General features: G+C 42.3%; 1 protein-coding gene across 7 annotated transcripts in view; it reads right to left on the bottom strand.

The window, feature by feature from the left end:
• CTBP1 (C-terminal binding protein 1) overlaps positions 1 to 27,611 on the bottom strand; it is a 767,834-nt gene that overhangs the window by 181,607 nt on the left and 558,616 nt on the right. For 2 of the 7 annotated variants that reach the window (XM_073610942.1, XM_073610951.1), the window contains exon 1: positions 4,400 to 4,535. The exons of 4 other annotated variants lie outside the window; for them this stretch is intronic. In XM_073610942.1, coding sequence (XP_073467043.1) covers positions 4,400 to 4,520 — 121 coding nt within the window. In that variant the 5' untranslated portion in view covers positions 4,521 to 4,535. Of the gene's footprint in view, positions 1 to 4,399; positions 4,536 to 20,383; positions 20,464 to 27,611 lie in introns of those variants that run through there. One more of the 7 variants, XM_073610944.1, reaches the window with a different exon arrangement.

The following is a 27,611-nucleotide window of genomic DNA, read 5'->3' as shown; positions in this document are numbered from 1 at the left end:
AGTCATCTTCACCATGTCTAGATGCCTAAATGCATTGAGTTGCTGCCATGTGATTGGCTAATTAGCAATTTGTGTTACCAAGCAATTGAACAGGTCTACCTAATAAAGTGGCCGCTGAGTGTATATAACTTGTAAACCTAATGACCCAGCCACATCATCTCAATACATTGGCAGACTGCTTTCTACTTTGTACTGCTGCACAGGTGCTGTGCTTTGCTGGTCCTCTCGCCTCACAATTCCTCACAATACAAATCCAGGTCTACTTGACTGAAAAAAAAGGTTTCTAATGACCTGAATCAACCACAATGCTCTGGTTAGCAACAAAATAATATTTGATGGAAAACAATAGATGGGTTACCTCTCAAAATAATTTGTGATTTGGCAATGCTGATATGCGCCCTACTGATTCAATGCGCAGTGTGAGCTGTGTAGCGCCCCCCCCCGGGTCTACTGGGAGCAAAGAGGTACCTTCAGATACAGGGAGCGAGCTTACATTCACCCCAAGGCTGAGTCCATGGCTATAATGGGAAGTTGAACAGCAATTAGGCGCCAGTCCCTTTAGGTATTTTTCAATGCTTTAATGCGAAGTTGTAGGAGAGAGGTATGGGGGGGTTCAGATACACTTTTTAGCAGATCACTTACAGACTCTATGAATCCAAAGGACAAACAGTTTTCTTTTCAGAAGATCTTGAATACCTGGATAAGTCTCTCTCACAGACTTAGCAGCCAGTAGCACTCTTGGATAAGTCCCTCTCAGACTTAGTAGCCAGGAGCTAGTTACCTTGTTTAGATTGTAGAACAGCTTAACAGTACCAGAACCTTTAAGCTGACCTGGCGGTACTGTAAAGGTAGTTTAGATATAGGTGAGTCCTCCAAACGAGTCACCAGGCCTTTCTGAGAGACCAGCTTTCATTATGGCTCTCTCCAGCAAGGGTCCTCCCCTGGATCTCCTCAGCTCGGCTCGGCTTCCTGTACATAGGCTGTCTTGCTTAAGGAGCACCTCAGGGTTAGTAGGCCCCAGACAGGCCTCTGGGCCTACTTCAGAATAGGCAGCAGCATATCCTCAGGCCAGAAGGGCCCCGAGGTAATGACTGACTAGAGCACATGGCATCTGTCCAATAAATACCAATTCCCAGAATGCACAGCAGCCAGGAACCTCCTACTGGGCTGTTTCTGGAAAAAGGATAATCATTACAGCTCAACCTAGTTGTAATTCTCACACTGTCCCGTGGTACTAGTGACACCTACTGGCAACAGTGGAAAATGCACAACTCAGCCAAGTTTAGAACAGAACCAAATATATATCAAATCTGAGCTGTTTACAGCTCAGCCAAGAACTAAATTTACACTATAGCTTTTAGGAAGAGGGGGCTACAGCTGTAATGGGCCTATTCATAAAGCCATGAGGGCCAAGGGGTCCCAGGGAGGTTCCCTACAATGGGGCATCCCCTGGGCCTGTCAATGTCCATCCAGTGATGCAATATACAGCCTATACAGATCTAAAAAAGGAAAGAGATCAGAAATCAGAAGGAAGTTAGGCAGAAAGGTGACACTAGAGAAAGAGAATGTGCAAGTGCACCTGACGAGTAGAAAGCCAGGGAAAGGATAAGGAAAAACTAGGAGAGAAGGGCGGACAGGAGGTTAGAAGCCAAGAGAAGGGGGGGGGGGGTAAGGGCTCAGGATCATCGAGGTCGTCCATCATTGGCGGCCCAAGCTGGCTTGGGGGAGAGTAGGAAAGGCATACGACAGCCATGGTTGCCCTTAAGGAACTTTGCATGATAGTCGTTGCGGATGCTGGACATCGGTTTGTTAAGCATCAATGCGGTCATGCGATCTCTCACCCCCTGGAAAAGGGACAGTTTTTTTTTTTTTTTTTTTTCAGGCTTTGGCTGGTTCTTTGAACTGGCAAAAATAGATAGGAAGCGAGCTTCCACTGATAGGCGAACAGGCCAGGAATTGGACAATGTAATAGGGCAAACTTGGCTTCTTTTTGTATGGGCAGGTGGAACAAAGTGAATAGGAGGCCAAATACACAGGGCCAGAAATGAATTAGTCTAGGGCACGTCCACCATATGTGTACAACATCACTCTGATGGCCATAGCCCCAGAAACCGCAGTCACTGTAGGACAGATTGGCATGGGCAATGCAAGTAGGGACCCAATACCAATGTAAAAGCACCTTATATGCCGCCTCCAAGGTGGCTGTGTTGAATGAGCATTTGGTCACAGAGAACCAGGCCCCGCTCCAGTCTGCTAACTTTCTCAACCTTTTTAAACATGAAGGAACCCTTGAAATTACTTTCAGGTCTCAGGAACCCCTGCTAATAACTGCTATATTCAAGCTAATATTTGATATAGTCAAAGCTCACGGTACATTACTGTGATGATCAGTGGTAAGAATGCGCCTTACATTTGAGGTCATTAGAAAAAATTCCCCCTTACAGATAGCCAAAAAATGATTGCCGTCAGTGGTTACTCATCTAAACAGGCACAAAATGCTCATTGCTCAAGAGACCCCCCTAGCAACCTCTGGAGGAAACCTGGGGTTTCATGGAAGCCTGGTTAAGAATGGCTGGTCTAGAGGATCACTTGTACACTTTTCGACCAGATGTTTATATGATTAAAGTATTAACTAACCCTCACACAGCTATATCCAAAACAACATTTTGGCTTTAGTAACAATTTAAAACTGGCAGATCATGGGATTTAAAAAAAAAAAAAAAAAAAAAAAAAAAAAACGCACGGTGACTAATCTGCACAGATGTGGTTAACGAGAATCTGGATTGTAACTAAAGATGAACTAGGGATGAGCAGTGTGATTTTGGCTAAATCAGTTATTGATTTTGCTGTCAGTGCAATTTCATTGAAGCGGAAACCTCATCTTGCTGGTCTGTATAGGCAAAATTTGCTTGAAAAAAAAAAAAATCCTTGGAAAAAGTAAGAGTGCTGGGGTGTGTGTGTGTGTGTGTGTATTGTCTCTTTGAATTGTGTTTTACTTTTTAAAAGTGGTTTTTATCTGTGAAAATAGGTAGAATAACGAGGCTAATAAGGGGCTGGATTTTGGTACAAGAATAGGTCCAACATAATTTCTGTAAACTGAGCCAAATTAAAGCTTATTGCATCCCTAAAGAAGAACTTTGGCCAGGTTGTGTTCAAAATGTACATATTGTTAACTGAAAGCAAACTTTAAAATAAGCCATCACTGACCTTGGTAGCTGCAGTCTCTGGAGCAATTCATCCTTAAACTTTGCAGGGAAACGGAGCAGGTGAAGAGGAAGAGGGGAGACAGCAAAGTGCCAAGAACATACTTGAATGATTTCACAACTTCTATTGTCAACTGAGTTAAATCGCTCAATAGTTTAACCATAAAAAAGGTCAGCGAGGGCTTATTATAAAGCCCATTTACTGCTTGGTAAAGAAGAACTTCACCCAAAAGGGTAAGTTCCACTTGTTTGCATCCCCCCTCCCCTTCACTGCCACGTTTGGCACTTTTTTTTTGGGGGGGGGGGTACCTGGTTTTAGACAGGTATCTGCTCCCACTTCTGGTCAGATCGCCACAAAGTTCATCCCTTCCTTCCTCCACGGCCTTCTGGGACACATTACAGGACCCAGAAGACTGCAGGACCATTCACAAAAGCACAGGGCAGCTCGCACATACACAGTAGGAAATTGGCTGTGAATGCGGAAGGCTTCACTGCCGGTTTCCCTTACTTAAGATGCCAGCGCCCAAAGCTGATTGGGTGAGAACATCGCTGGGTCCCTGGACAAGCAAGTGTCATATTAAAAGGCAACAGCTACAGTACTTTTAACCGCTGACTTTTTTTGGGGGGAGACTGGCGCTCCTCTAAATATTTGTAAATATTTGAATATCCATAGCCTGGCCACATGTCTGCTTTGAAAACCACCTTAAACCTGAAGTTTAGGAATGGCAATTTTTACATGCAACATTGACTTACTGATTATATATGTGCCATACCTGTGGGTTTACCCTTGGAAGCTGAAAATCACTTGAGGATGCACTGCTACTACAGTAGTCTCCACTACCATCCAGGTCCCACGCAGAGTCACATTATGAACACAGGAGGTCACTCGCTCAGCACCGTGAATTTTGCCAAGGAGTACAAAGCATTCTCTGATTGGATGAGGTGGAGAGGCAGAGCAGTGACATGACAATTTCCACCTCATCCAATCAGGATTTCTTTCCATCCAGTGCTGAGTTATACACAACTTTGCCACACAGCACAGTTTGTGCTGGCAGGGCAGAAGATCTGATTCCCCACACCCTGCAGTTAATTTAAAGCGGGGTTCCACCCAAATTTTGAACATTATCTCTATGTATTCTTTTCCTTGCCTAGATGCTGACATGCTGTGTAAAAAAAATTTAAATCGCCGTAATTACCTTTTTTTTTTTCTAATCTTCTTAGCACTTCCTGGTTTTCCTCCCATGGGAGTAGGCGTGTTTCTAGCCTCTCCCAGACCTCCCACAGTCCTCTGGGAGCTAGTCTCAGGCTTCCCAGCATGCATTGTGCAACAGCGTCATCACAACATCTCGGTGAATGCTGGGAGCACAGCATTCACCGCATCCAGGAAATACATGCTTGTGGGCTTCAAATGCCCACAATGAAGATGGAAACCGCCTTCAGTGAATTTTATAAGTTATTCTTTACAACGAAATCGGACACAGGCGGACTTATTACACAGAACATGTGAGTAGATAATCATGAGAAGAAAAGCTTGTGAATGAACTCCAAAAAAAAAACCATAGATAGGTGGACCCCCGCTTTAAGCAGGTTTTGACTTCAACCCTGCCCAGCCCCCAGTCTGTGACTGCAAAGTGAAAGGAGACAACTGCCTCATTTTTCTATCACGCTGCTCTTTCCTCCTATCAGCATGCTCTTGTACTGCAGCAGAACTGATCGGCTTCTTGTGCTGCTTCTCTCTGAGCTCTGCTGCACAAGGGATTGCAAGAGGTTATACCAAGTGATATACAAACACTTCTACAGTTTGCATTTTCGTAAAAATAAATTAATGCATAAATATAAAAAGGTGAATAAATTGTGTACTTTCTATCAGTTTGAAGTACAACTTTAAAATGGGAGAAAAAAAAATGATGTTTAACTTGTGTGTACTTTTAAGCTGTAGCTTGCCGCTAAGCAGCAGAACAAATAGGCTTTAAAAAAAAAAAAAAAAAAAAAGAGAAGTCGGAAACCCCAAACAAAGATTTGCTGCATATCTTTCCCAGATACATTGCTGGCGTGGTCAGCTGACTACAATTATCCCTTACACTGGACTGTATGCATGAGGCATCCATCAAGAGGAACAATCAGGCCCAAATAATGGCCGATGACTACAAGGCCTAATCACATCTCGGGTCTGGAAGGCCGAGAGCCGTGGACCGTCCCGCCCACCTCCCCAGGCCTACGCTAGAACTTTACTCACGACATCAGATGCTGAACTATTCTGCACAGGAAGTCAGACATGAATACGTTTATTATGTGGTTCCACACACAACTTTCAGCACTAAAAGTCAAATCTCATTGTGCAGAAGTTCCGGTTTCAGATTCCAAGAAGATTCTCTTCAAGCCCACATTTTCAAAGAGCTAATACTATATAATATTGTAATTTGTTGTTGTATTTTTTATTATTCAAAAACAATATAACATTTCTCCATCTGTAAAAATCGCATTCACCTCTATATTAACCATGCAAACATACCGGGCCAAAGGCCTAGAGCAGCCTCTCAACCTTTTCAACACAGAGAAAGCCTTGAAATAATTTTTTGGTCTCAGGGAAAATAAAAACTGGCCCAAAATAGTAAAACTTTTTTTTTTTTATAACTTTTATAGCTGTATATTTATTGTTACTACCATAACCTACCACCAAAGAACAACCCAAAATAAAATTCTCCTGCTCCTGACAATCACATGGATACCATATATGTACAGGTTTCCGTACTACGGGTACAAACATAACAGTAGCGTGCATTTTGCCATTTTTTTCGTCCTACCTAAAAACACAGAGACAGACAGAGCGAGTCAGACAGAAGAGAGACAAGGGCAGGCTTCACAGCGACTAATCACTATGGTAGCCAATCAGCGGCTACCACAGCGATTAGGTGTCCCGGAATCCAGAGTGCCAAATCCCTATCGTTAGTACTGGACCCGTGGCTCTTGGGGAGACCCCTGGCTCTGTGCACAAAGACAGATACGCATATATGCATCCCCGTGGCAAAAAGCCCAGTCCAGTGAGGCCACACATGTTTTAGGTTGGTGTGAAGGGGTTAAGGAACCCATAAACCTCTGGAGGAACCCTTGTTGAGAAACCTCGAGGCTGGGTTCACACATGTGACAACTGGATGTGGGTTTCTCGGCATTCCAATTCGCATGACAGGTGAGTGTGACCGACTCTCACTGGAGCTGGTTCACAGATGACCGGGGTGGCCGCAGTCCGCATTCAGCAACTGAATGAAGCCTGAGGCCCGTATATGTGATCTGGGAGCAGAAGTCATCTCCCTGTCCAGCGAGTCCTGGTGCTTGAGGCTCTGTGGTCAGGAAGCCTGACTGAGAACAGTAGAGTAACAGATAATGTCTGAGATGAAGTACAAGAGGTCACTTTGTCACATGATGTCCTTGGTGAGGAACTTTGAGAGCCTGGGGAAGCATCAAGACGGAATTAAGTCGAGACTACTGAAGGTACAGATTGCTGGAATCAGGTTAAAGGCTCTTTTCTGTACTGGTGTCTTTTTGTGCCATCGAGTCTGCAGGCAAGTAATGGGTGTTCTTAACACCCTACTCCTTGGGAGTTTTGAGTGTGAGCAATGAACTCCTTTTTGTTTGCATCTTAAAAGGCACTGGCACCCATCTGTTTACATCACATTATCACTCAGGTAATCTACAACCTAAGGTGAAATGTCAGCCCACCCTGTCTCTGGGGGTTACCAACATGCTTCTGGTGGGTGCTACATTGGATTGTCAAAAATAACTTGTTTGTATTGCTATTACAATGCTGTTATAAAATGAAAGTGTATGCTGTGACTATAGATCCTTTAATATGTATACAGACTGATTAGATGGATTCTATGATCATAGACAAACTTAATGGTACCTACATTCATTACAATGTTGCCACGTTCCAGACATTTTTCTGTGCATAGGAGAATTATAATTTGTCCTAGGCCCCCTATAAACCTAGGTGGTGTTCCAATCTTCTAGTATTTGGCAGATGTCCCCTTTCTTCTTGGCTCAGCCACACCAAACTTGTACAGGGACACAATACTCCGGGAAAAGATGAAGGCTCCAAAAATGTGGAACCTTAATCTCTTGGCCAGAAGGCCTCTCATCTGAGGTTTAGCCAGAAGATGGGCTAGTGGAAAGTCCATTGGTGGGAATGTGATTGCCAGGCAAATAGCGCCCCCCCCCCCCCCCTTTAGACAACAGTCTCCTCGATGCCGCACACCCATTTTGCACTTTTTTTTGTTAAGAGCCGATCAGAATTACAACAGCAATCAAAATTGCATTTTTTTTTTTTCTTAACCGTGTCTATTTGGAATGTTGCATCTTTATTTGAATTCAATACATATCAAGCCTCAGAAGCAGCTCCCAAATCTATCATGACTTTAGAAGCAAGTCATAAGCAGGTTAATATAACTCAAACCTGAGTCAAAGTAATCCACTAGTGTGTTGAATTAAACTTGCGTCTAAGTGTGAATCAAATATATAATGTAAAAGCGTTTTTGTGAAGGGTGCACCTCAATACCTAACACCGCCTCAAACACCCCCCACCACCCCTTTCCTTTTTTGGCTACAAAAAAAACAAAATCAATAACAATGTGTTAGATTGTATTATACATAAAATCTCTAGTTGAGAGAAGTAACCAACAGAATGGTTAAAAGAATGCTTACACTCAGTTCTTATACAATTAGCTTCTCAAACTGATTAAATAATTGAACACTTCATACTGGGAGAAGGGCACATGCACCCCATGCATTTCCCACCAGCTATACTAGAACTTCCTGCACCACCTACTTATTTACATCAAGAATCCAGCCCTGAGTAGCAGTTTTGATTCTCTCCAGTTGCTAATCTTCTGAAGTGCTGGCCATGCCTAGACAGCAAGCAACCATAAAGTTGTGTAGATCAATCTCCTGAGCATCCCCATTTTTAGTCTTCCCAATCTCAGAAGCAGCTGCCAAGCGTATAACTTTAGAAGCTACTCAGCCAGGTCAATGCAGCTCAAATGTGAGTCAAAAGCAACCCAAATAGCATACTGCATTCAACTTGCATATAAGGTTGAATTTAAGGAAATGGCATCAATCTCAGAAGTAACGCTCAAGTTTTCCATAACAAGTCAAAAGGAGGTCAATGCAACTCAAATGCGAGTCAAAGCAATCCAGTAGATGCAAATACGGCATTCAACTTACATCTATATTTGATTCTAATACATATCAAATCTCAGAAGCATATGTGATGGCAAGGGATGGTGACTTGTTCTGGGGGGGGGGGGGGGGGGTCTATTGTTGCTGACTGCTGGGGGATCTATTGTTTCTATGGAGGTCTAATGCTGCTGGGGGGGGTAAACAATGCTGAGGGAGGGGTCTATCGTTGGCTGCTGAAGGGTCTATTGATGCTGGTAGTGGCTATTGTTGCTGTGATGACTATATTGCAACTTGGGGAGTATTTATTGGTGTGTTGCAGTTATCTATTGTTGATGGGTCAGATCTATTGTGGATGGCTGCAGGGGATCAGGGAAAAGTAAGCCCTGCTCAGAAGCAGCTCCCAAGTATATCATAACTTTAGAAGCTACTCATAAGCAGGTAAATTCAACTTCCTCCCTTCGGAGACTGGGCCGCAGGGCAGTATTCCAACATAATGACCCCAAACACACCTCCAAGACTACCACTGCCTTGCTAAAGAAGCTGAGGGTAAAGGTGATGAACTGGCCAAGCATGTCTCCAGACCTAAACCCTATTGAGCATCTGTGGGGCATCCTCAAATGGGTGGAGGAGCGCAATGTCTCCAACATCCACCAGCTCCGTGATGTTGTCATGGAGGAGTAGAAGAGGACTCCAGTGGCAACCTGTGAAGCGCTGGTGAACTCCATGCCCAAGAGGGTTAAGACAGTGCTGGAAAATAATGGTGGCCACACAAAATATTGACACGCTGGGCCCAATTTGGACATATTCACTGAGGGGTGTACTGTGCGTTGTGTTATTTTGAGGGGACAGCAAATTTACACTTTTATACAAGCTGTACACTCGCTACTTTACATTGTAGTGTACAAGTGTAATTTCTTTAGTATTGTCACATAAGATATAATCTAGTATTTACAGAAATGTGAGGGGTGTACTCACTTTTGTGAGATATGTATATTGAATGGATCCTACTAAGTACTAAGGGGCTTGTGTGGTCTCTGGCTTATCCAGTAACATCTGTGTGTAGTTTGGATGTCTGCTCTGGGCAATGAATGATGCAGAGTAGGCAGGAGCAGGGCAGCAGCATTGCCTTTTCACCATGATCCGCTCCATCCAATACTGCCCATCAGGACAGAGCATGCTCCAGTCTTACAGATGAATCCGATTCCTTATACCCTCCTCTGGCAAATCAGCTCTACCATGATAATAAGCAATGCACAGGATTCATTAATTGTCCATATCAGATGCTATAACCAATAATCCTTCCCCAAATCCTCTGAAAAAAATAAAATTTAAATTTGTTTGCTACTAGTATTTAATAAGTATAATATAGCAACATAAAACCTTAGCTGGGCGTAACCTAGGTCTATATTAGCTTTTAAAAACGAAAGAATGAACGGTATGTTATAGCTAGGTTTGTAAGGCTGATGTCAGGCAGGCAACTCTGCTGCTATAGACAAATCCCCAGTGGCAGATCGCTAAAGAGGCTGCCTGTCTGTCCCTATGGAACAGTTCCAACCTTAGCCAGACACCACGAAATGTCACTTTGTCACTGGCCTGAACGCTGCTGAATCTTGATGGGAGAGAGATGGGAAGTAGCCCATGAAGGAGTCATTTTTTTTTCGTTCAACGAAAAAATACAAGGTAAAAAAAAAAAACAAAAAAAACAAAAAAAAAACAAAAAAACGTGTGTTGATGATGGAATCCTTCCCACTGAGCCATCATATTCTAACAGTGGGGAGACTTCCCCCACCATCTAATTAGCATTGCCGGCTATAGCCTGCAGCGTTGATTGAGCAGGGAAAATCTGAGAGTGGTTGTATAGAAGATGATCAGTAGATCAATTTCTCTACAACCAGCCTGCCCAAACGTGGATTGAAATTTAGCAGGTCACTGCTAAAATTACCAGTTAAAAAGGATAGGTTCACCTTTGGTAACAGGTTACATGTTCCACCTGATTTTAGGATGGAACATGTAACAGGTTCCCAGTGCTGCTGCAGCTGCTGTCTCCTCCCTCCCTGTGGCAGCAGTAAGGGGGGCAGTTCCTCAAACTAGCTGTCACTTTTTAAAAGCAGTGCGGCCCACACGGCCACGTTATTCTTTCACACAGCTCTGTGTATGAACTACAAGCCCTAAACATCCTTAGTGGCTGTTGACTTGTAGTTCTCAATTAACTACCACGGCACTGTGGTAGTTCATGGAGTCTTCCTGTTAGCGAGTATCTGCTTACCTGCATGGCGTCAGTCATCTCCTGATCGCTGGTGCAATGCTTTACAGGCTCCTAAACAGCGAATAGAATACTAGGATGCAGTGGCAGCTGGTGTCCACACTGCTCCGGCTCCCGCTCATCTTCCCATCTGAAATCTCCTCCTCGGCAGCCAATACACGCTCCTGGCCCGGGCATCTGCTATGGGTTTTGCTAGGATGACAGGGCGGGCTCTATGGAGCTGGGAAGGCAGCGATCAGTGCTGAGGGGCCATTGCTTCTCCTCACGGCCGAACAGGAAGTGGGTCCTGAGACCCGATTAGCCGGGAGGCCCAAGACTCCCTGGCCAATCGTGTCTCTGGACCCGCTTCCTGATTGGCCTGGAGGAGAAGCAGGAAGACATTAGCGAATCTTAATTCGCAAATGTCACAGCTGGGTGGGCTCAGGGTGCAGTGCTCTGCACCCCGAGCCCACCATTTGTGAAGCCAATTAGGAGTCTCAGGCTCCAACCATGTGCTTCACAAAAGAAAAAACACCATTAAAATCCATGCGTCCGGCGCCCTGCATGTAGATTAGGGGCCGGGCGCATGGAATGGGGGGGCTTTGCCTCTGCGCCCCTAATGGAGCAGTTTCCACTGCTAGGATGCATCACTAGAGGGATCACCAGCAGGAGGAATGAGGTCCTGATTCCCCTATATAGATCTTAACTGAGACATTTAGAATAATGTGTCCAGTTCTGGAGACTTCACTTAGAAAAAGATATTGATAAGACAGAACAAGTCCAGAGACAGGTAACAAAAATGGTGTAAAGTCTGGGGGATAAAACATATCGAGAGAGACTTCAGGTACTTAATACGTACAGGAAAGGAAAGAAGTTTTTTCAATATAAAACCAAATTCAAGAACACGGGGACATGACCTCAAACTAACTGGAGATAAGTTCAAAACTTCTTAGAAAGTATTATTTTACTGAAAGGGTAGTTAATGATTGGAATAAACTACCAACAGAGGTAGTGAGACAGTCAACAGTAAATGGCTTCATGCTTGGGATAAACATAGATCTATAGTCAGACAAGCTTAATAAAAAAAAAAAAAATAAAAAAAAACAAAAAAACTAAACAAAAACAAAATAACACCACACAACCCCAAACAAAAAATAAATAAAAATGGGCAGACTTGATGGCCTACCAAGTCTTTTACTGCTGTCACTTTTCTATGTTTCTACAACAAAAATAAATAAATAAATGCACGTTTTTTTACCTGCAATGCATTTATTTTTTTGTACAAATGTGAACTTATCCTTTAAGCAATCCTGTCACTGTCCATTTCATTAACTTGTCATCGGCAGAATAGGTAGCAGTAGAGTCGCCCGTCTACCATAAGAAACTTGGGCTGATGTCACTTATGCTTGGACTTGGAAGAAGGGGGTGGGTAATATTTTATTTTTGTATGGCAGTAGTTGTCAACTTATGAGCTAAAAGGGGCCTCAAATGCAGCTCCTGACATAACTTAAGGGCCGCACATATAGCTTAATATATGTAATGCTTGAGAGGAGTGGCAGGAACTGCAGACTTAATAGAGGAAATGAGGGTCAAAGTGTTGACATGCTACATTTTTGGCTGGGGATATGCTGCAGAAGACAATATACGAAACTGGGAATATAACATGTTACACAAGGCTAGTATAGATCAAGGCTATTACCTTAATCGTGGTTCCCACTACAGCCTGCTGAGGTCCAAGGGCCGCAAATCATATACCAAAGGGCTGCAGGTTGGGCACGAGGGTTGCATGTTAAAATTTGTAAAACCCAATAAAAATGTATCAGATTTAAAAAAAAAGAAAATGTCACATACATGCTTCCATCAGTGATGGGTAAATTCATTTGTGTAAGGAGCATTGTCACCTTGTGCAATCTGACAAGATTATTCCATTACTGAATATACACTGTACTATTTTTGAACTGTATACATGTCTTCTGCACATGAACACATAAAATGGCATATGTGGCCTTCATCAGTAACTAGGTCCCCCTCCCTTTTAAATCGTAAGCTCCATTAGCAAGCCCTCCCCTAAGCCTTCTGTATGGAACTGTATGGTCTCCCTTTATAATATAAAGTGCTGTGGAAACCATTGGCACTAAATAAAGTATAAATCAGGGTTTTTTTTCCCAGCCAGGATGTCGTCCCGCCACCTCCAGTACGGCCCTGTTCATTCCAATCACTACGGTCACTTCCAAACACAGAAGCCCAACTCCTATATTTAAAAGTGACAGCGCTCCTGTCTTGGCCAAAGGGGGGGGCGCCAATGGTATCACTAATACTGGGTATCCAGTCGTTGCCCCACTACGATTGTCAGCAGCTGCAGCTTCTCTGTGCCCTGTCACACTAGAGCTGGGGAAGCTTCCACTAGGCTTCTCCTCAGCTCTGATGTCTCTTATGACAAATCATGAGGCGGAGCCTTAGGGGAACAACATCTCCCCCGCTGCATTAAGCCAAGCTGTATCTGAGGTCTGTGTTGGGAGATGAGAGAAGAGATTTGAGGGGCAGGAAGAAAAGCGTTTTATAGCAGGAGAGGTGATGGGGGAACTTGTTCTAGAATAGAGAAACAATCCTATCAAGGATGAGGATTTGGGGGAGGAACTCTGCACATAGCACCCTCCTGAACCCTGTATAAGTGCACTCCTGAAGTCTGCACACTGTATGAAACACACTTCTAGTATTTAATGCCCCTTTAAGACCCTCCCACACCCGTTAGCTGCGGTGCATTCAACCTGACCCATCCCCCCCCCCCGGGGGACGTTGGGGAGGGCGTGGTCGAGTTTCTGTACCTCTGCTCTGTAAAAAAAAGCCCCAATAAAGTTCTTTGATTAAAATCATAGTGTGAGTATAACAAGCATGCTTTACTGCATATGCAGACTGACCATCTACAAATAGCCATGGTTAAGCAAATTACATTTAAATGGTTTTGTAAGTATCAGAGACACATATTAAAAGTTTATTTAAAAATGTATAGGATATTATGATTATTTAGATAAGTACTGCCTCTACACAATTTGATGTTCTGGTCAATGAAACCCATCAAGTTTTAGCTCCAATGCATTCTAACTTCCCACCATAGTAACCAAAATAAAAAAAAGATGCATCTCTGCACTGTGGTGGGGCGGCAACTGACACAGAAAAGGAATATACCAAACTTATGAATAATCTTAAGAAAGTGTGTAGCGCCGAAAGTCAATGAACAGTGATGAGATGAGAATACTGTGTTATAAAATCCAAACACGTGTTAAAGTGAAGGAATGCTAAAGTAAAAAAAAAAAAAAAAAATTATATATATATATATATATATATATATATATATATATATATATATATATATATATATATATATATATATATATATATATATATATATATATATATATATATATATATATATATATATATATATTTTATAGTGTGTGTGTGTGTGGATAGCCAGCCGGAAAAAGCTGGCTGCCGTTACAGCAGCAAATGCACTCAGTGTAGATCCGCCATCTGTTGTGAGGAAGGCCGTTCACCAACTCGCACCATCCAGATGTAGCTGTAGTAAATAAAGCTCACCAGGAGCCAGATGAAGTCTCCATAGTGTAGTATTTATTGGAATTGTAAGTTAAAAGCTAAAATAAAATGAATCATAAAAACATATGACAATGGGTGCCATTGCTGCCCCGGTATCGGACAGTGGCCCAACGTCAGCACTAGTGTATGCTCCCCGAAGCTTTTCGTCCAGTAGGACGTTATCAAGCCTCAGCTTGCTCAGTTAAGCTTCGACAATAAAACACTGGAAGCTGATTGGTTTCTATGTAGAACTGCACCAGTTTTGCACTCTTAAGTTTTAGTAAATCAACCCCTTAGAATCTGATAATTCTAACTTTATTATGATTGAGTGCATTTGTCCGTTTTGATATGGCATCTTTAAAAGTACCATTTTTTGTAGAATATCACAAACAAATGGTGAGATTGTATAAACTATCTGGGACTTGTTTTCATATATACATGAGATTTTGCCCATTTTTACTCTGAATATATGGCAAAAAAAACATGCACGTTTGTCTGTTTTGATACGGTGTCTTTAAAGTCCATTTGTTGTAATATAATAAATGTTCAAAAAAAATAGGGATACACATTGGTCAACACAGAGGGGCCAAATAGCAGGGCACAGGCGGGGTCCTTCACTGACAATTCAATTGACATGCTGCAAAGCACTGGACTCTTGCATTGCATCATAAGGGACATTATTAGCTATGAACGATGAGAAGACATGTGGTCACATGTAAAAAAAAAAAAAAAAATGTTCATTGCGATTTTCATTAAAAAAAAAAAAGTCTCCCTTTGATTAGACCTTTCTAAAATCATACAATCAACTTTATATATTTCTTTAATTTCCTGCTTCATAAGCCTACTTCAAGCTTTGACACTTGAAGTTTTGGTTAACCATGTAGGAGGATCATATGAAACTAGTGGTGTGCATGACAAAAGTTCATTATGTTGAACATATTTATATTATATAAAGGAATGGACTGATCTAAATATTTTAATATAGAGGAAAAAAAAAAAAAAAAAAAAATCAAACCTCCTGTTTTTGCCATCTAAAAGAGAAGTTTGGCTTTTAAAGGTCATCTCCATCCAAATGTGCCATTTCAGTTCTAGAATATTGCTGATTTATCTCTGTTGTGGACTCCATTTGGGAAATATCACCCATCCACTGTGAACACTGCAATGCATGATGATGAATGGCCTAAAACAGCCATAAGAGGCCTATGGAAGGTCTCATATTCAGAAGTAATCTTATAAAGGTGTCAGGACCCGGGTCTGAATCTGCGACTTTTGCCAATGTCTCTTCTTGCTGAGTCACCCGAGATGCTTGTTTGGATCTTCTTGCCTTGTCTCCATTAAAGGTAAAGCTTTTACTCTTTGCTCCTCCCATGAACATCCTGATTTAAGACACGTCTCTGCACTTTGCCAGGATTATTGTGCTCTCTCCAGCAAATATCTCGCTCATCACCCCTGCTGCCATCCATGTCTCTGCTACCACTCATTACCAACCTTTATCTTGTTCGACTATGCTTCTGCTTGATCCCTGCCTGCTATATCTGCTACTAGACCCGCTTGCTCACCTCCTGGTGGGTCGATCCTGAAGGACTCCAACATGATACTAATGCCCAACCAAAAACCTCTTTCCACCATCAGGAGCTCTAGTAAATGCCCGTTAGTGCTTAGACTCTGCACCTCAGGTGAGCCCGTATCATCCACAAGGGTGACCGGCCTCTGTACTTATCAAGCTGGTAGGTGGGAGCCTCTCTACTGCTATAGCTATTGGTCTTCAAGCCTTACCCCCAACCGTGACAACAGGGGTGCTCTTATGCATGTGAAAGATAACTAAATTATTAAAAATGTATATGTATATAATTTAATATTTATAAAAATACTTAAACTACAGATCATATGTGCAGAAGTTAAATCAGTGGCCACCCATTGACTAAAAACAAACAAAAAAAAACAAAAACAATCCACAACAGAAGGTGACAGCAATGCCGAGGGGCAGGAATGAGTTGTCACAGCAAACTAAGGGGGTAGGTCTGACAATGTACAAGTATACGGTGCACCATTATAAATTATAATATGTACTCCTGTTGTCCCCGGCCCAAGTTCCGCTTTCAAAGTAGAATGCCAAATCCTACATTAAAAAAAGTGTGGCCAAGCACTGGTTACGCTCTGTATGCTTTAGAGATATACCCCAACTTCTCCTTTCATTTAGCTCTAGTCTCTCATAGGTTGAAAAGCCAGAGTCATTGCAAACTGTTCCTGTGAGCCCAGATTGTCAATTATACTCCCTTGGGAATACATCATGCAGCCTGGGCTCACAGTACTCCTAGACAGAGTTAGTTGTACTCATGCAAGTCCATTTGATGTTAGGGCAGCCCATTCTTTTAAATAGGCTGCCAATGCACCACAAAAAGACTGAAAAATGAACCTGCAGCTTTTTTTGGCATGGCAGCACACCGCAATGCAGTGTTACCTTAGGGTGCACTGTAAAACAAGTGCGTTGTCAGTCAAAAAATTACCGGAACACATTGGTGTGAACGAGCCCTGAGCTCGTGTCCAGGAGGAAGGCATGTCCATGGATTGGAGGGGGCTTATGGTTGGAGCTTTCCTTTAAAGTGCACATTACATCAAAAAGGACTTGAAAGGAAAAGCCCACAGTAACAGCTCAATAGATGTGCTACTTGAAACACATTATACTTTGCCTTTAACAAGGCCAATTAGGAGAAGAACTGGGATGTGATTAGGTCTGGAATTTTGTAAAGTCCAAGTTTCCTTTTCAGCAGAAAATCATTTCTGGAGGGGTGTAATTTTGGTTTCCGGGACAAAGGTTACACCACCCTGTAAAATAACCCTATATAGAGACCACAAGTATTTCTCCCCTCTAATAAAACTTTCTAAGAAAGTGGTTAGTGCCTCGGCTAAAACCAGCAAAGCCCTGGAGTATTTCGCTGCAGAGTTCAGGCAATTAATAGATGTTACTGTAAATGATGCGGAAAACAGAGTAGAGTTAGACATTTTGCCAACTACTTCTGCTTTGTAGGACTAGGAAAAAAAAAAAAAAAATGGCAAACCTTATGGCAAAAGGAGAAAAGCAGCCAGCCATAGCGGCTTGTACCAACCCCAAGCTCCCGCACAGAGTTCATGCTTAGAATTTGGGCAGGCCTGGGGTACATATGGCTTGTGCACTCCACAGGTAAATTGTCATACACAAATCAGTACTCTATTTAGGAAACACTCAAAAAAAAAAAAAAAGAAAAAAAAAAAAAAAGTCAGTGGTGGTACGCAGTCACCATTTTTTTTTTCTTCTTTGAGGCTGCATTCACACCGGAGCGTATCGTTTTCAGGCACGATTTTTACCACCATTTTGTACCAGTCAAAAGGTCAAGGTAAAAAGCAGAAAAATGCCCAAATTAAGCTACAAAAAAAGCTCCAGAACTTTGAGCTTCAGATGTTTGGTTTCAGGCAATTTTGAGTGGAGATGTGAACCATCTTATTGATTTTTTTTCTCCTCCAGCGTTTTGGAGCTTCGGGCTTAAAGCTACAAAACGCTGAGGTGTGAATGGTGCCCAACACACTAGAATAAAAATGTCCATATGCCAGAGACCAGTTCTGTTATGTATAACATTCCCTAGTCCAACCCTGGGGTGCCTTCAGATGTCTTTAGGGGTGACTGACCAAAAATTGTATACAAGTCAGCTGGTGGATCAAACCTAATATTTAGCCTAATATTTAAAAGGCCACAGGTTTTCATTGAGCAGCATTACAACCTTCATAAAACACAACGAAAGGTGCTACTACCCCAAATTAATGAAACTCCTCCTGAGCTGTCAGGTGCAGGATATGCAGTTGCTCAGCTGCCAAAGCGATGAATGGATAAAGGACAATCCGCAACCCCATACATGCTCTTTAATTCGGTCCAAATTTACTATATCTCTATTGTGAACAAGGCCGTTGCGGCTGAAACGCGTCTACCTCTGCTGTACTTTTATCTTTATGGAGATATAATAAATTTGGACCGATTTAACCACTTAACGACCGGCCACTGTATATATGTCATTTTTTTAAAGATGGATATCTCGGTAACGGCAGCAGCTGCTGCCACAACCGAGGTATCCATCTTTAGGGCCGGCGTTTCTGTACACGATAATGGTGGTCTCCGCGGTGGGTTCGCTGCGAGATCACCGTTATCGGCGGCGGGAGAGGTGTCACCCCCCTCCGGCGCCCTCCGCCGCTTACCGGAGCCGTCGGTATCGGCGGAGGAGATCGGGACCTGTCAGTGCTTCGGTATAGTGACGAGTGAGGCCAAGATGGCGCCCACCCGTCTCTATACCATAGGACGGCCGGAGCGACGATATTACTTCGGCTCCGCCCACTTCTCTTAAAAGGCACAATTTTTATTTGTGTCATTTTTTTTAAACGACTTTTTTTTTTTGGCATCTTAGTCTAAATATGAGATCTGGGGACTTTTTGACCCCAGATCTCATATTTAAGAGGACCCGTCATGCTTTTTTCTATTACATGGGATGTTTACATTCCTTGTAATAGGAATAAAAGTGATCCAAATGTATTTTTTTTTTTAAACAGTGAAAAAATAAATAAAAAAGTAAAACAAATAAAAAAAAAAAAAAAAATTTTTTTAAAGCGCCCTGTCCCGACGAGCTCACGCGCAGGAGCGAACGCATACGTGAATAGCGCATATGAAAACGGTGGTCAAACCACACGTGAGGTATCACCGTGACCGGTAGAGCGAGAGCAATAATTCTAGCCCTAGACCTCCTCTGTAACGCAAAACATGCAACCTGTAGAATTTTTTAAACTTCGCCTATGGAGATTTAAGGGTAAAAGTTTGACGCTATTCCACGAGCGGGCGCAATTTTGAAGCGTGACACGTTGGGTATCAATTTACTTGGCGTAACATTATATTTCACAATATAAAAAAAAAATTGGGCTAACTTTACTGTTGTCTTATTTTTTTATTCAAAAAAGTGATTTTTTTTTCCAAAAAAAGTGCGCTTCTAAGACCGCAGCGCAAATACGGTGCAAAAAAAAGTATTGCAATGACCACCATTAATTTCTCTAGGGTGTTAGAACCCCCAAACATTATATATTGTTTTTTTTCTAAGTAATTTTCTAGCAAAAAAAACTGTTTTAAACATGTAAACACCTAAAATCCAAAACAAGGCTGGTCTTTAAGTGGTTAAAGAGTATGTATGGAGTTGCGGATTGTCCTTTATCCAACAATTACAACCTTCTAGCCACTAATGTCACCTAGTTACATAGTCAGGTTGGGGAAAAAAAAAAAAAAGACAAGTCCACCTAGCTCAACCAAAAAAATAAAAATAAATACATTCCCATATACACAATCCTATACCCATAGTTGATCCAGAGGAAAAACCCCAAAGCAAAGCATGATCCAATTTGCTATAGCAGGGGAAATATTCATTCCTGATCCCCCAAGAGTCAATCAGATTTTTTCCCTGGATCAACTTTACCTATAACTGTTGGTACAAATTATGTACATTTAGGAAAAAATCAAGGCCATTACTAAAGCAATCTACTGAGCTTGCCAGAATGACCTCTGGAGGGAGTCTATTCCACATTTTCACAGCTCTTACTGTGAAACATTTCCGTATTTGGAGATGAAATAGTTTTTCCTCTAGACTTAAAGAGTGTCCCCTTGTCCTCTGTGATGACCTTAAAGTGAATAACTCAACACCAAGTTCACTATATGGACCACTTATGTATTTGTACATGTTGATCATATCCCCCCTTAATCTACTCTTCTCAAGAGGGAATAGATATAGTTCCTCTAATCTTTCCTCATAGCTGAGCTCCTCCATGCCTCCTATCAGTTTGGTTGCTCTTCACTTTTAGTTCCCCGATATCCTTTTTGAGAACTGGTGGCCAAAACTGAACTCCATATTCCAGATGAGGTCTTACTAATGATTTGTACACTGGCAAAATTACATCTCTCTGGAGTCTATACCTCTCAATACAAGAAAGGACTTTGCTCGCTTTGGAAACCGCCATTATTATGATCTACCAAAACCCCAGATCCTTCTCCATTATGGATTCCCCCGGTTGTACTCCCCCCTAGTATGTATGATGCATGCATATTCTTAGCCCACCCCAATTAAATAACTTTACATTTATCAACATTAAACCTCATTTGCCACTTAGTTACCCAAATTAGACAGTGCAGGTTGGCTTGTAAATTGGAGACATCCTGTAAGGACGTTATTCCACTGCATAGCTTAGTGTCATCTGTAAAGACAGAATGGTACTTTTAATACCAGACCCTATATCATTTATAAAAGATATTAAAAAGTAAGGGTTCCAACACCAAACCTTGGGGTACACCACTGATTAAGACCATTCAGAGTTAAGCCCCATACACACTATCAGATTTTCTGCTGATTTTTTCCTTCAGATTTACCAAAACCATATAATATGAGGTCAAACCTTAGGAGTTTCAATTTCTATGCAATCAGGCAGGCCCTTGCACTACATGGTTTTGGTAAATCTGAAGACAAAAATCAGCAGAAAATCTGATAGTGTGTATGGGGCTTAAGAGTCATTAACCACTACTCTCTGAATTCTGTCTTTTATCATCGGTTGAGAAGGACAACGTTGGGCACCTGGACAGCACCTTGTTTGCCCCTCCCCTGTCCCTCTTCATCAGTGCTGGGGTCACATTAGCTGAGGGAGGGAGAGAAACTGAGGGAGAAGTGAAACATTGGAATACTAGTCAGTACCAGTATGCAAAAGGTGTTTGCTTTGGAAGAATAAATCACCTCTAAAATGTTGGGTGTCCTACGCATATGGGTGTTGCTGCATTATGTAAAACCATTATTTTAGTTTTTAAAAATTTTAGAATAGGATGCCTTGAGATTGTATGGAATTGTATGTAGCACCCTTGTCATAAACAGGGCTGCTACTAAATTTAGCTGTGCTAGGCAGTTGCTAGCCTAGCTAATTTGTGGTCTTAGTTATCATTTGGGTTTTCTCCTAAGCCTGGTTTAGCTATGGTTCCTCTCTTGTCAATAGGTGGCCTTGTTGCCTTTGACTTTAGTATGATGAGCTACAGTGAATTTAGGTTATGCATACTCTTCTCAGCCAATCAGTAGGAGTTTCTCCGGCCGCTGAAGATGCTGGGTGAGTACTTATTTGTAGGAAGTCAGGTGATCTGGGTACTTCTACCTTGACTGCGGTCTGGGGTGGGTGTGTGAAGAACAGCTGCTGCGGGGTAGGCCTGAAGCCAGCTATGTGTTGGAGGGCTTTGCCGGAGAGAGCCTGGTTACTGCCTGGGGGCATGGGAGAGGATCTGCCAGAAAGAACCTCTTGTTGCCTGGGGCATGATAAGAAGGATGGAGTTGTGAAATTAAGTACCAGAGGAGACTCTTCATGAGCCGGGGACTGTAAAGAGGCTGGGGAAACAGGAAAGGAGAACTCATCCAAGGAAATTCCATACAAAGTTGTGAGTTTTTCTTGCCAAAAGAGACAGCTGTGGCTACGTAGGTATAGAACATAGGCCTGTACCCAAAGGCCCTTGTTCTGCATTGCTTTCTACCTGTGCTGTTATTTTCAGAGTCTGATGGGCTTTTTGCATGTAGTTTTGGGGGTGTCCTGTGCCCTAACCCTCTCTCCCACATTTTTTCTTCTCACAAGAATAAACTCACTTTTGCATTCTAAGAGTGTCTGGCGTCCATCTTTTCTACAAGTGTCGACACCCACCATGCCTAAGAACCAGCACCCCGAGGTGAAATGTCAGCCCTCCCTAATGCCAGGGGGGCGCTATATGTAAAAGGCGTCTCGACTGAAAAAGGGTTGAAAAACAATGCCCTAGCCCATGTCAAACAATGTACTTGGTCTGACACTAGGGTAGGTAGGGGACACATTCAAGTTCCAGTAGGCAAAATTACACATATACAGCAGCCATTTTATCTGTGTAATTGTTGACTTGTGGGTGGACCGAAAGGCATTTTTTAAGCAGAATTTCAAATCAGAATTTGATATTAAAATCAAAATGTGGAGCTGAGCTTAAAAAAAAAAAAAAAAAAAAAAACACACCCACACACATCCCAGATTAGAATTAGGGGAGAAACCCAGGAAGTGAGGTAGTGCCACCTACTCCCTCCCACAAGGAGTAGGATAAGATGTGCAGGAAGTGGGTGAAGCTTTGTGTTAGAGAAGCCTTGGGAAAATAAAGCCTGTTGTGCAGAAGTGCAGATCTGCCGGCAGCCTGACATGCGATAGACTTCTCATTGACAAATGAGAGCTTGGCTATAATTTGTGATGAGTTTATGTGCATAGGAATGCATGGTGCAGTGTGTTAGGTTTATTGTCCTGAACAATACAGAATTTGAATACATATTACGGATAGGAATTGTACTCAGTGGTCAGTGAAAATGGCTGCAGACAACCATCTTTGGCTGTTTTAGACATTTTTTCAGGTACAATATGTTGTTCAGTTTTAATTACGGTATCTTTGGCACAGTTTCTAGCAAAACAGCCTAATGCACACATCTGATTTGCCTCTGCCATAGCAGGGAAGGTTACTGTACTTTTGTCATCTCCTGCCTCCACTCTGCTGTGCCACATACATCATCCATTGTTCCACTCCATTCCATACTGCTAATCCCAGTATTGTCATATAACACACATTAGTTATTTGCACCACTAAGGCGGCCATACACGGTGCAAATTTCATGATTCCCCATCAATACAGACAGTGCTGACAGGGGAATCAGCAATTCTCTTCTCTTGGCCAGAGTTGGGGGGTGGCGGGCACGGGTGGGAGAAGACAGTGATTATTTCTCCTTGGGCTATAGCAGTTGCTAGCGATAATCGCAAGAGAATTCGGCAGGCTAGTTATACCCTTGGTACTTTCAGCCTGCCAATTAACGGTTTGTTGATTCAAACCATGTATGGCCAGTCTATGACTGCCACACTCCACCCATTCAACAAGAGGGCACACGTGAGTTAGATTACAAACACAATGGACATTTACCAAGAAATGTAGCAAAAAAATTGTACACAAGTCAGGCTATTTACATAATTATTGTCACGTGCATTTTCGATCAAGTGTCTAATTCTAGACAGCCAGCTGCAACAGTTCTACAATAGAATCACCACTGGAGGGGAGAGACATTTACTCAGAACAGATGCACAATGAAGAAGTGGTCAGGGGGTGTTTTATTCAGATGTAATGCTACTTTTGAGCAGTAGGGGGTGGAATTTATTTAATATTTATTTAATACAACTGTTGTAATTTTTTTTTTTTAACATACATGTTATACTAACCTGCTCTGTGCAGTTGTTTTGCACAGAGCAACCTCGATCCTCCGCTTCTCCGATTCCTCACCAGCACTCCTGGCTCTTTTGCCCCGCTGAGTGCCCCCATAGCAAGCCGTTTGCTATGGGGGCACTTGTGCAGGCTCGCGCCTGAGCAGTCTGTGTGTACATTGACACACAGACTTTGGCTCAGCCCTGCCCCTCCTCACTGGCGGTGATTGACAGCAGCAGCAGGCAATGGCTCTTGCCTATGAGGAAGGAGAGCGCGAAGAGAGTCGCTGCTCTCATGTACAGCGCTGGATCAAAATTGGGCTCAGGTAAATATAAAAGGGGGACAAAGCTGCATACTGAAAGCTATTTAAAATAATGCAGAGGTTAAAAAAAAAAAAAAAAAAAACCCTTCCACCTTTAAAAACACTGTAAATCTGTACACATGGGCGGACATTGTTCGGACATTCCGACAACAAAATCCACAGATGTTGGCTCAAACTTGTCTTGCATACACAAGGTCACAAAGTTGTCGGAAAATCCGATCGTTCTGAACGCGGAGACGTAAAACACATACATCGGGACTATAAACGGGGCCGTAGCCAATAGCTTTCGTCTCATAATATATTCTGAGCATGCATGGCACTTTGTTCCGTCGGATTTGTGTACACACGATCGGAATTTCCGACAACGGATTTTGTTGTCGGAAAATTTTATAGCAAGCTCTTTAACTTTGTGTGTCGGAAATTCCTATGGAACACGTGTGATGGAGCCCACACATGGTCGGAATTTCCAACAAGGTCCTATCACACATTTTCCATTCGAAAATCCTATTGTGTGTACAGGGCATTACTGTTTAGCAATGGCATGTTGTGCAGCATAACTGATAAATGCCCCCCAATGAATTTAAGAAACATTTCCAAAAACACTTTAATTGGTGTGAGTGCATCACCCTATAGTCCTTACCTGTAGATGAAACTTTGGCCCCATTCACATCTAGCATTTTACAAAACGTGCAATTTTTTTGTGCATTTTTTCCTGTGACACACATAGTGCAGTCCATACATTTCAATGGGCTGTCCTAAGAGTGACAATTGCAGTAGCTTATGGGCTAAAAAAGTTCATGTTCAGGTTTGCATGTCTTTACCGTGTGTTTTACTGCGAAACGTACGCCTGCTTGTAATGTTTGAAGTGTGATTTTGCGTGGGTTTACAAAAAGGCGCCTTTCACTTAACAGTATGGGGCAAGCTTTAATGTACGGAGGTCATGAGCAACCATTTATATGTAGATCAATTAAAATCTGTTTCATAATTAGTATTATTCACACCTAAAAGGCATGTGAGTAAGAAGTATGGAGTCGGTGTCAAGGTGATTTCTCAACATATTTCACACTTTTTCCACACATCATCTTGTGCAGTTACCAAGGACACAATGATAGTGGTGTTGTACTGCACAAATACACACTTTAACCTTCACAAAATTCTTTTGTTACTGTTCACTACACATAATATATGAAGAGGTCTTGGCCACTATGAAAATGCTAGAATTTCTTTGCATAACAGTTTAGAATTTCCTGGTATTTAGACCCTTGTTCCGGTCTTACCACGTCCTGGAAAATTTCACGAGAAATGGGCGTTTTACCAATTTTTCGCCAGAGCCGCAACTAGAGGTCCGGGGGCCGGCACTAGTGAATTGTCTCCGCTACCATTTTACAGAAGACCAGCTCTCGTGAGGAAGAAAAAAAGAGGCGGAACCCGGGTGGAAATTAAAATGGCTGCCAATAGAAATATAGCTGCTCAATTTCTATTGGCAGCCACTTTCATTGCCACCCAGGTTCCGCCTCTTCTCAACTTCGGCCTCCTTGAGAGCTGGTCTTCTGTAAATGGCGCGGAGACCAAATCGCCAATAAAGAGCAGCATGAACTAGCTTGATCTGTGGTGACCAAGTGAGCCAAGATACATCAGTGGTGACCAAGTGAGCCAAGATACATCAGTGGTGACCAAGTGAGCCAAGATACATCAGTGGTGACCAAGTGAGCCAAGATACATCAGTGGTGACCAAGTGAGCCAAGATACATCAGTGGTGACCAAGTGAGCCAAGATACATCAGTGGTGACCAAGTGAGCCAAGATACATCAGTGGTGACCAAGTGAGCCAAGATACATCAGGTAGTAGGTGACGTAGCAAGTGACACGCTGCATCAGATGGTAGGCAATGGTGGCAAGTGACACACTCAGGGCTCCCACTGATTCTGCATTATGGTGGAGTTTAACTATTTCATTTTATATTAAAATGTAATATAAGAAATAATGCGCTTCAATCATCCTGACACTATAACCACCATGGTGCCGTAATGATTGAAGCGCCAAAACACCAGGTATTTGGAGTATCTTTATCTGCTGAGTGGTAACATTTCTGGAATGCACAGATTTCCATTGCGGTGTAGGATCTGGGCCTGCTGTCCCTCCATCCCGCTTTCTTTCTATATTTCTTTCCTTCGCCTCTTCTTCCCTCCCAATCTTTCTCTCTTCCTCCATCCCTCTTTTATCTCAGACTCTAACCACACACCCCCTTTAAGCCACACCCAATATTTAGTTTAGAACACGCCCCCATGACATCATAAACAGTTCATTATTGCATACATCAAGGTATACACCATTGCTTTTTCCAAAATAATTTCTTGAGCAAAATGTCCCATTCCATTTCCTTCCGATACAAATTGTCATTAATATTTCAGTTATTTTAGGCAGGTATGGCCAACATCACCCATAAAAGTAATCTTCTCCAGGCAGATGTAAAATAGACACAAATGCAATTTCCCTTCCCAATTTTAGTGTCCCTTTCAATAAAAGGGACACTAAAACTCACATTTCCGTATACAATAAAATAAATACAATGTGTCTAAATACAAGTAGAATGCATCTTCTATTTTTCTGTTTCATCTTTCAAATGTAAAGTTTTCTGCTATTCTCAGTCTTCTTGTTTTAGGGTGGCTATGTTCATTCCATGGTCAAGTCACCCCTTGTATATATGAATGTAGCCACCCTTTCCGGTTCACCTCCAAGAGGGACTACACATTTACGCTCAGACCCATGGAAATTGTAATACACGTTACATACTTCCCTTCAACATCAGAAGATGTCCAATAGTGCCATCAGCACAATATTAGTGGAAACCAGTGGGACCCAGATACACCCATCTACTGTCCAGAGAAGTCTGGCCAGAAGTGGTCTTCATAGAAGAATTGCAGCCAAAAAGCCATACCTCCAACATGGAAACAAGGCTAAAGCAACGCAAGCATGCACAAAAACATAGGAATCAGGGTGCAGAAAAATGGCAGCAGATGCTCCAGACTGAGGAGTCAAGATGTTAAATACCTGGCTTTAGCAGGAGACAGTTTGAGAAAGGCTGGAGAATAGTACAAGAATGAGTGTCTGCAGGCAACAGTGAAGCATGGTGGAGGTTCCTTGCAAGCTTGAGCCTGCATTTCTGCATATGGCGTTGGAGATTTGGTCAGGATCAATGGTTTTCTCAATGCCAAGAAATACAGCTAGTTATTTATCCATCATACTTTACCATCAGGAAAGCATGTGAATGGGTCAAAATTTATTTTGCAGGACAATAACCCCAAACACATAGCCAAATGTCATTAAGAACCATCTTCAGCTTAAAGAATAACAAGAATTTCTGGAAGTGATGGTTTGGCTTCCACAGAGCCCTGATCTCATCATCATGGAGTCTGTCTGGGATTACATGAAAAGACAGAAGGATTTGAGGCAGCCTACATCCACAGAAGATCTGTGCTTCGTTCTCAAAGATGTTTGGAACAACCTACCTGCCGAGTTCCTTCAAAAAAATGTGTGCCTAGAAGAACTGATGCTGTTTTGAAGGCAAAGGGTGGTCACACCAAATACTGATTTGATTTGGATTTTTCTTCTGTTTATTTTTATCAATTAACAAAATGGAAAGTAAATGAACTATTAACATTTCTATTTCTGAAATATTTCCTAATTTACAGCATTTTTCACACCTGCCTAAAACCTTTTGCACACTACTGTATGTGTATTTAACCACAGCAAGCTTATATTCAATCAGGAAAAGATTTAATCTCCATCTCACATAGCTGCATAA

This window comes from Aquarana catesbeiana, linkage group LG01, assembly GCF_042186555.1.
Source record: "Aquarana catesbeiana isolate 2022-GZ linkage group LG01, ASM4218655v1, whole genome shotgun sequence".
Classification (NCBI taxonomy): domain Eukaryota; kingdom Metazoa; phylum Chordata; class Amphibia; order Anura; family Ranidae; genus Aquarana; species Aquarana catesbeiana.
The sequence above is the reverse complement of the archived record's forward strand: the minus strand, read 5'-3'. Positions and strand labels throughout refer to the sequence as shown.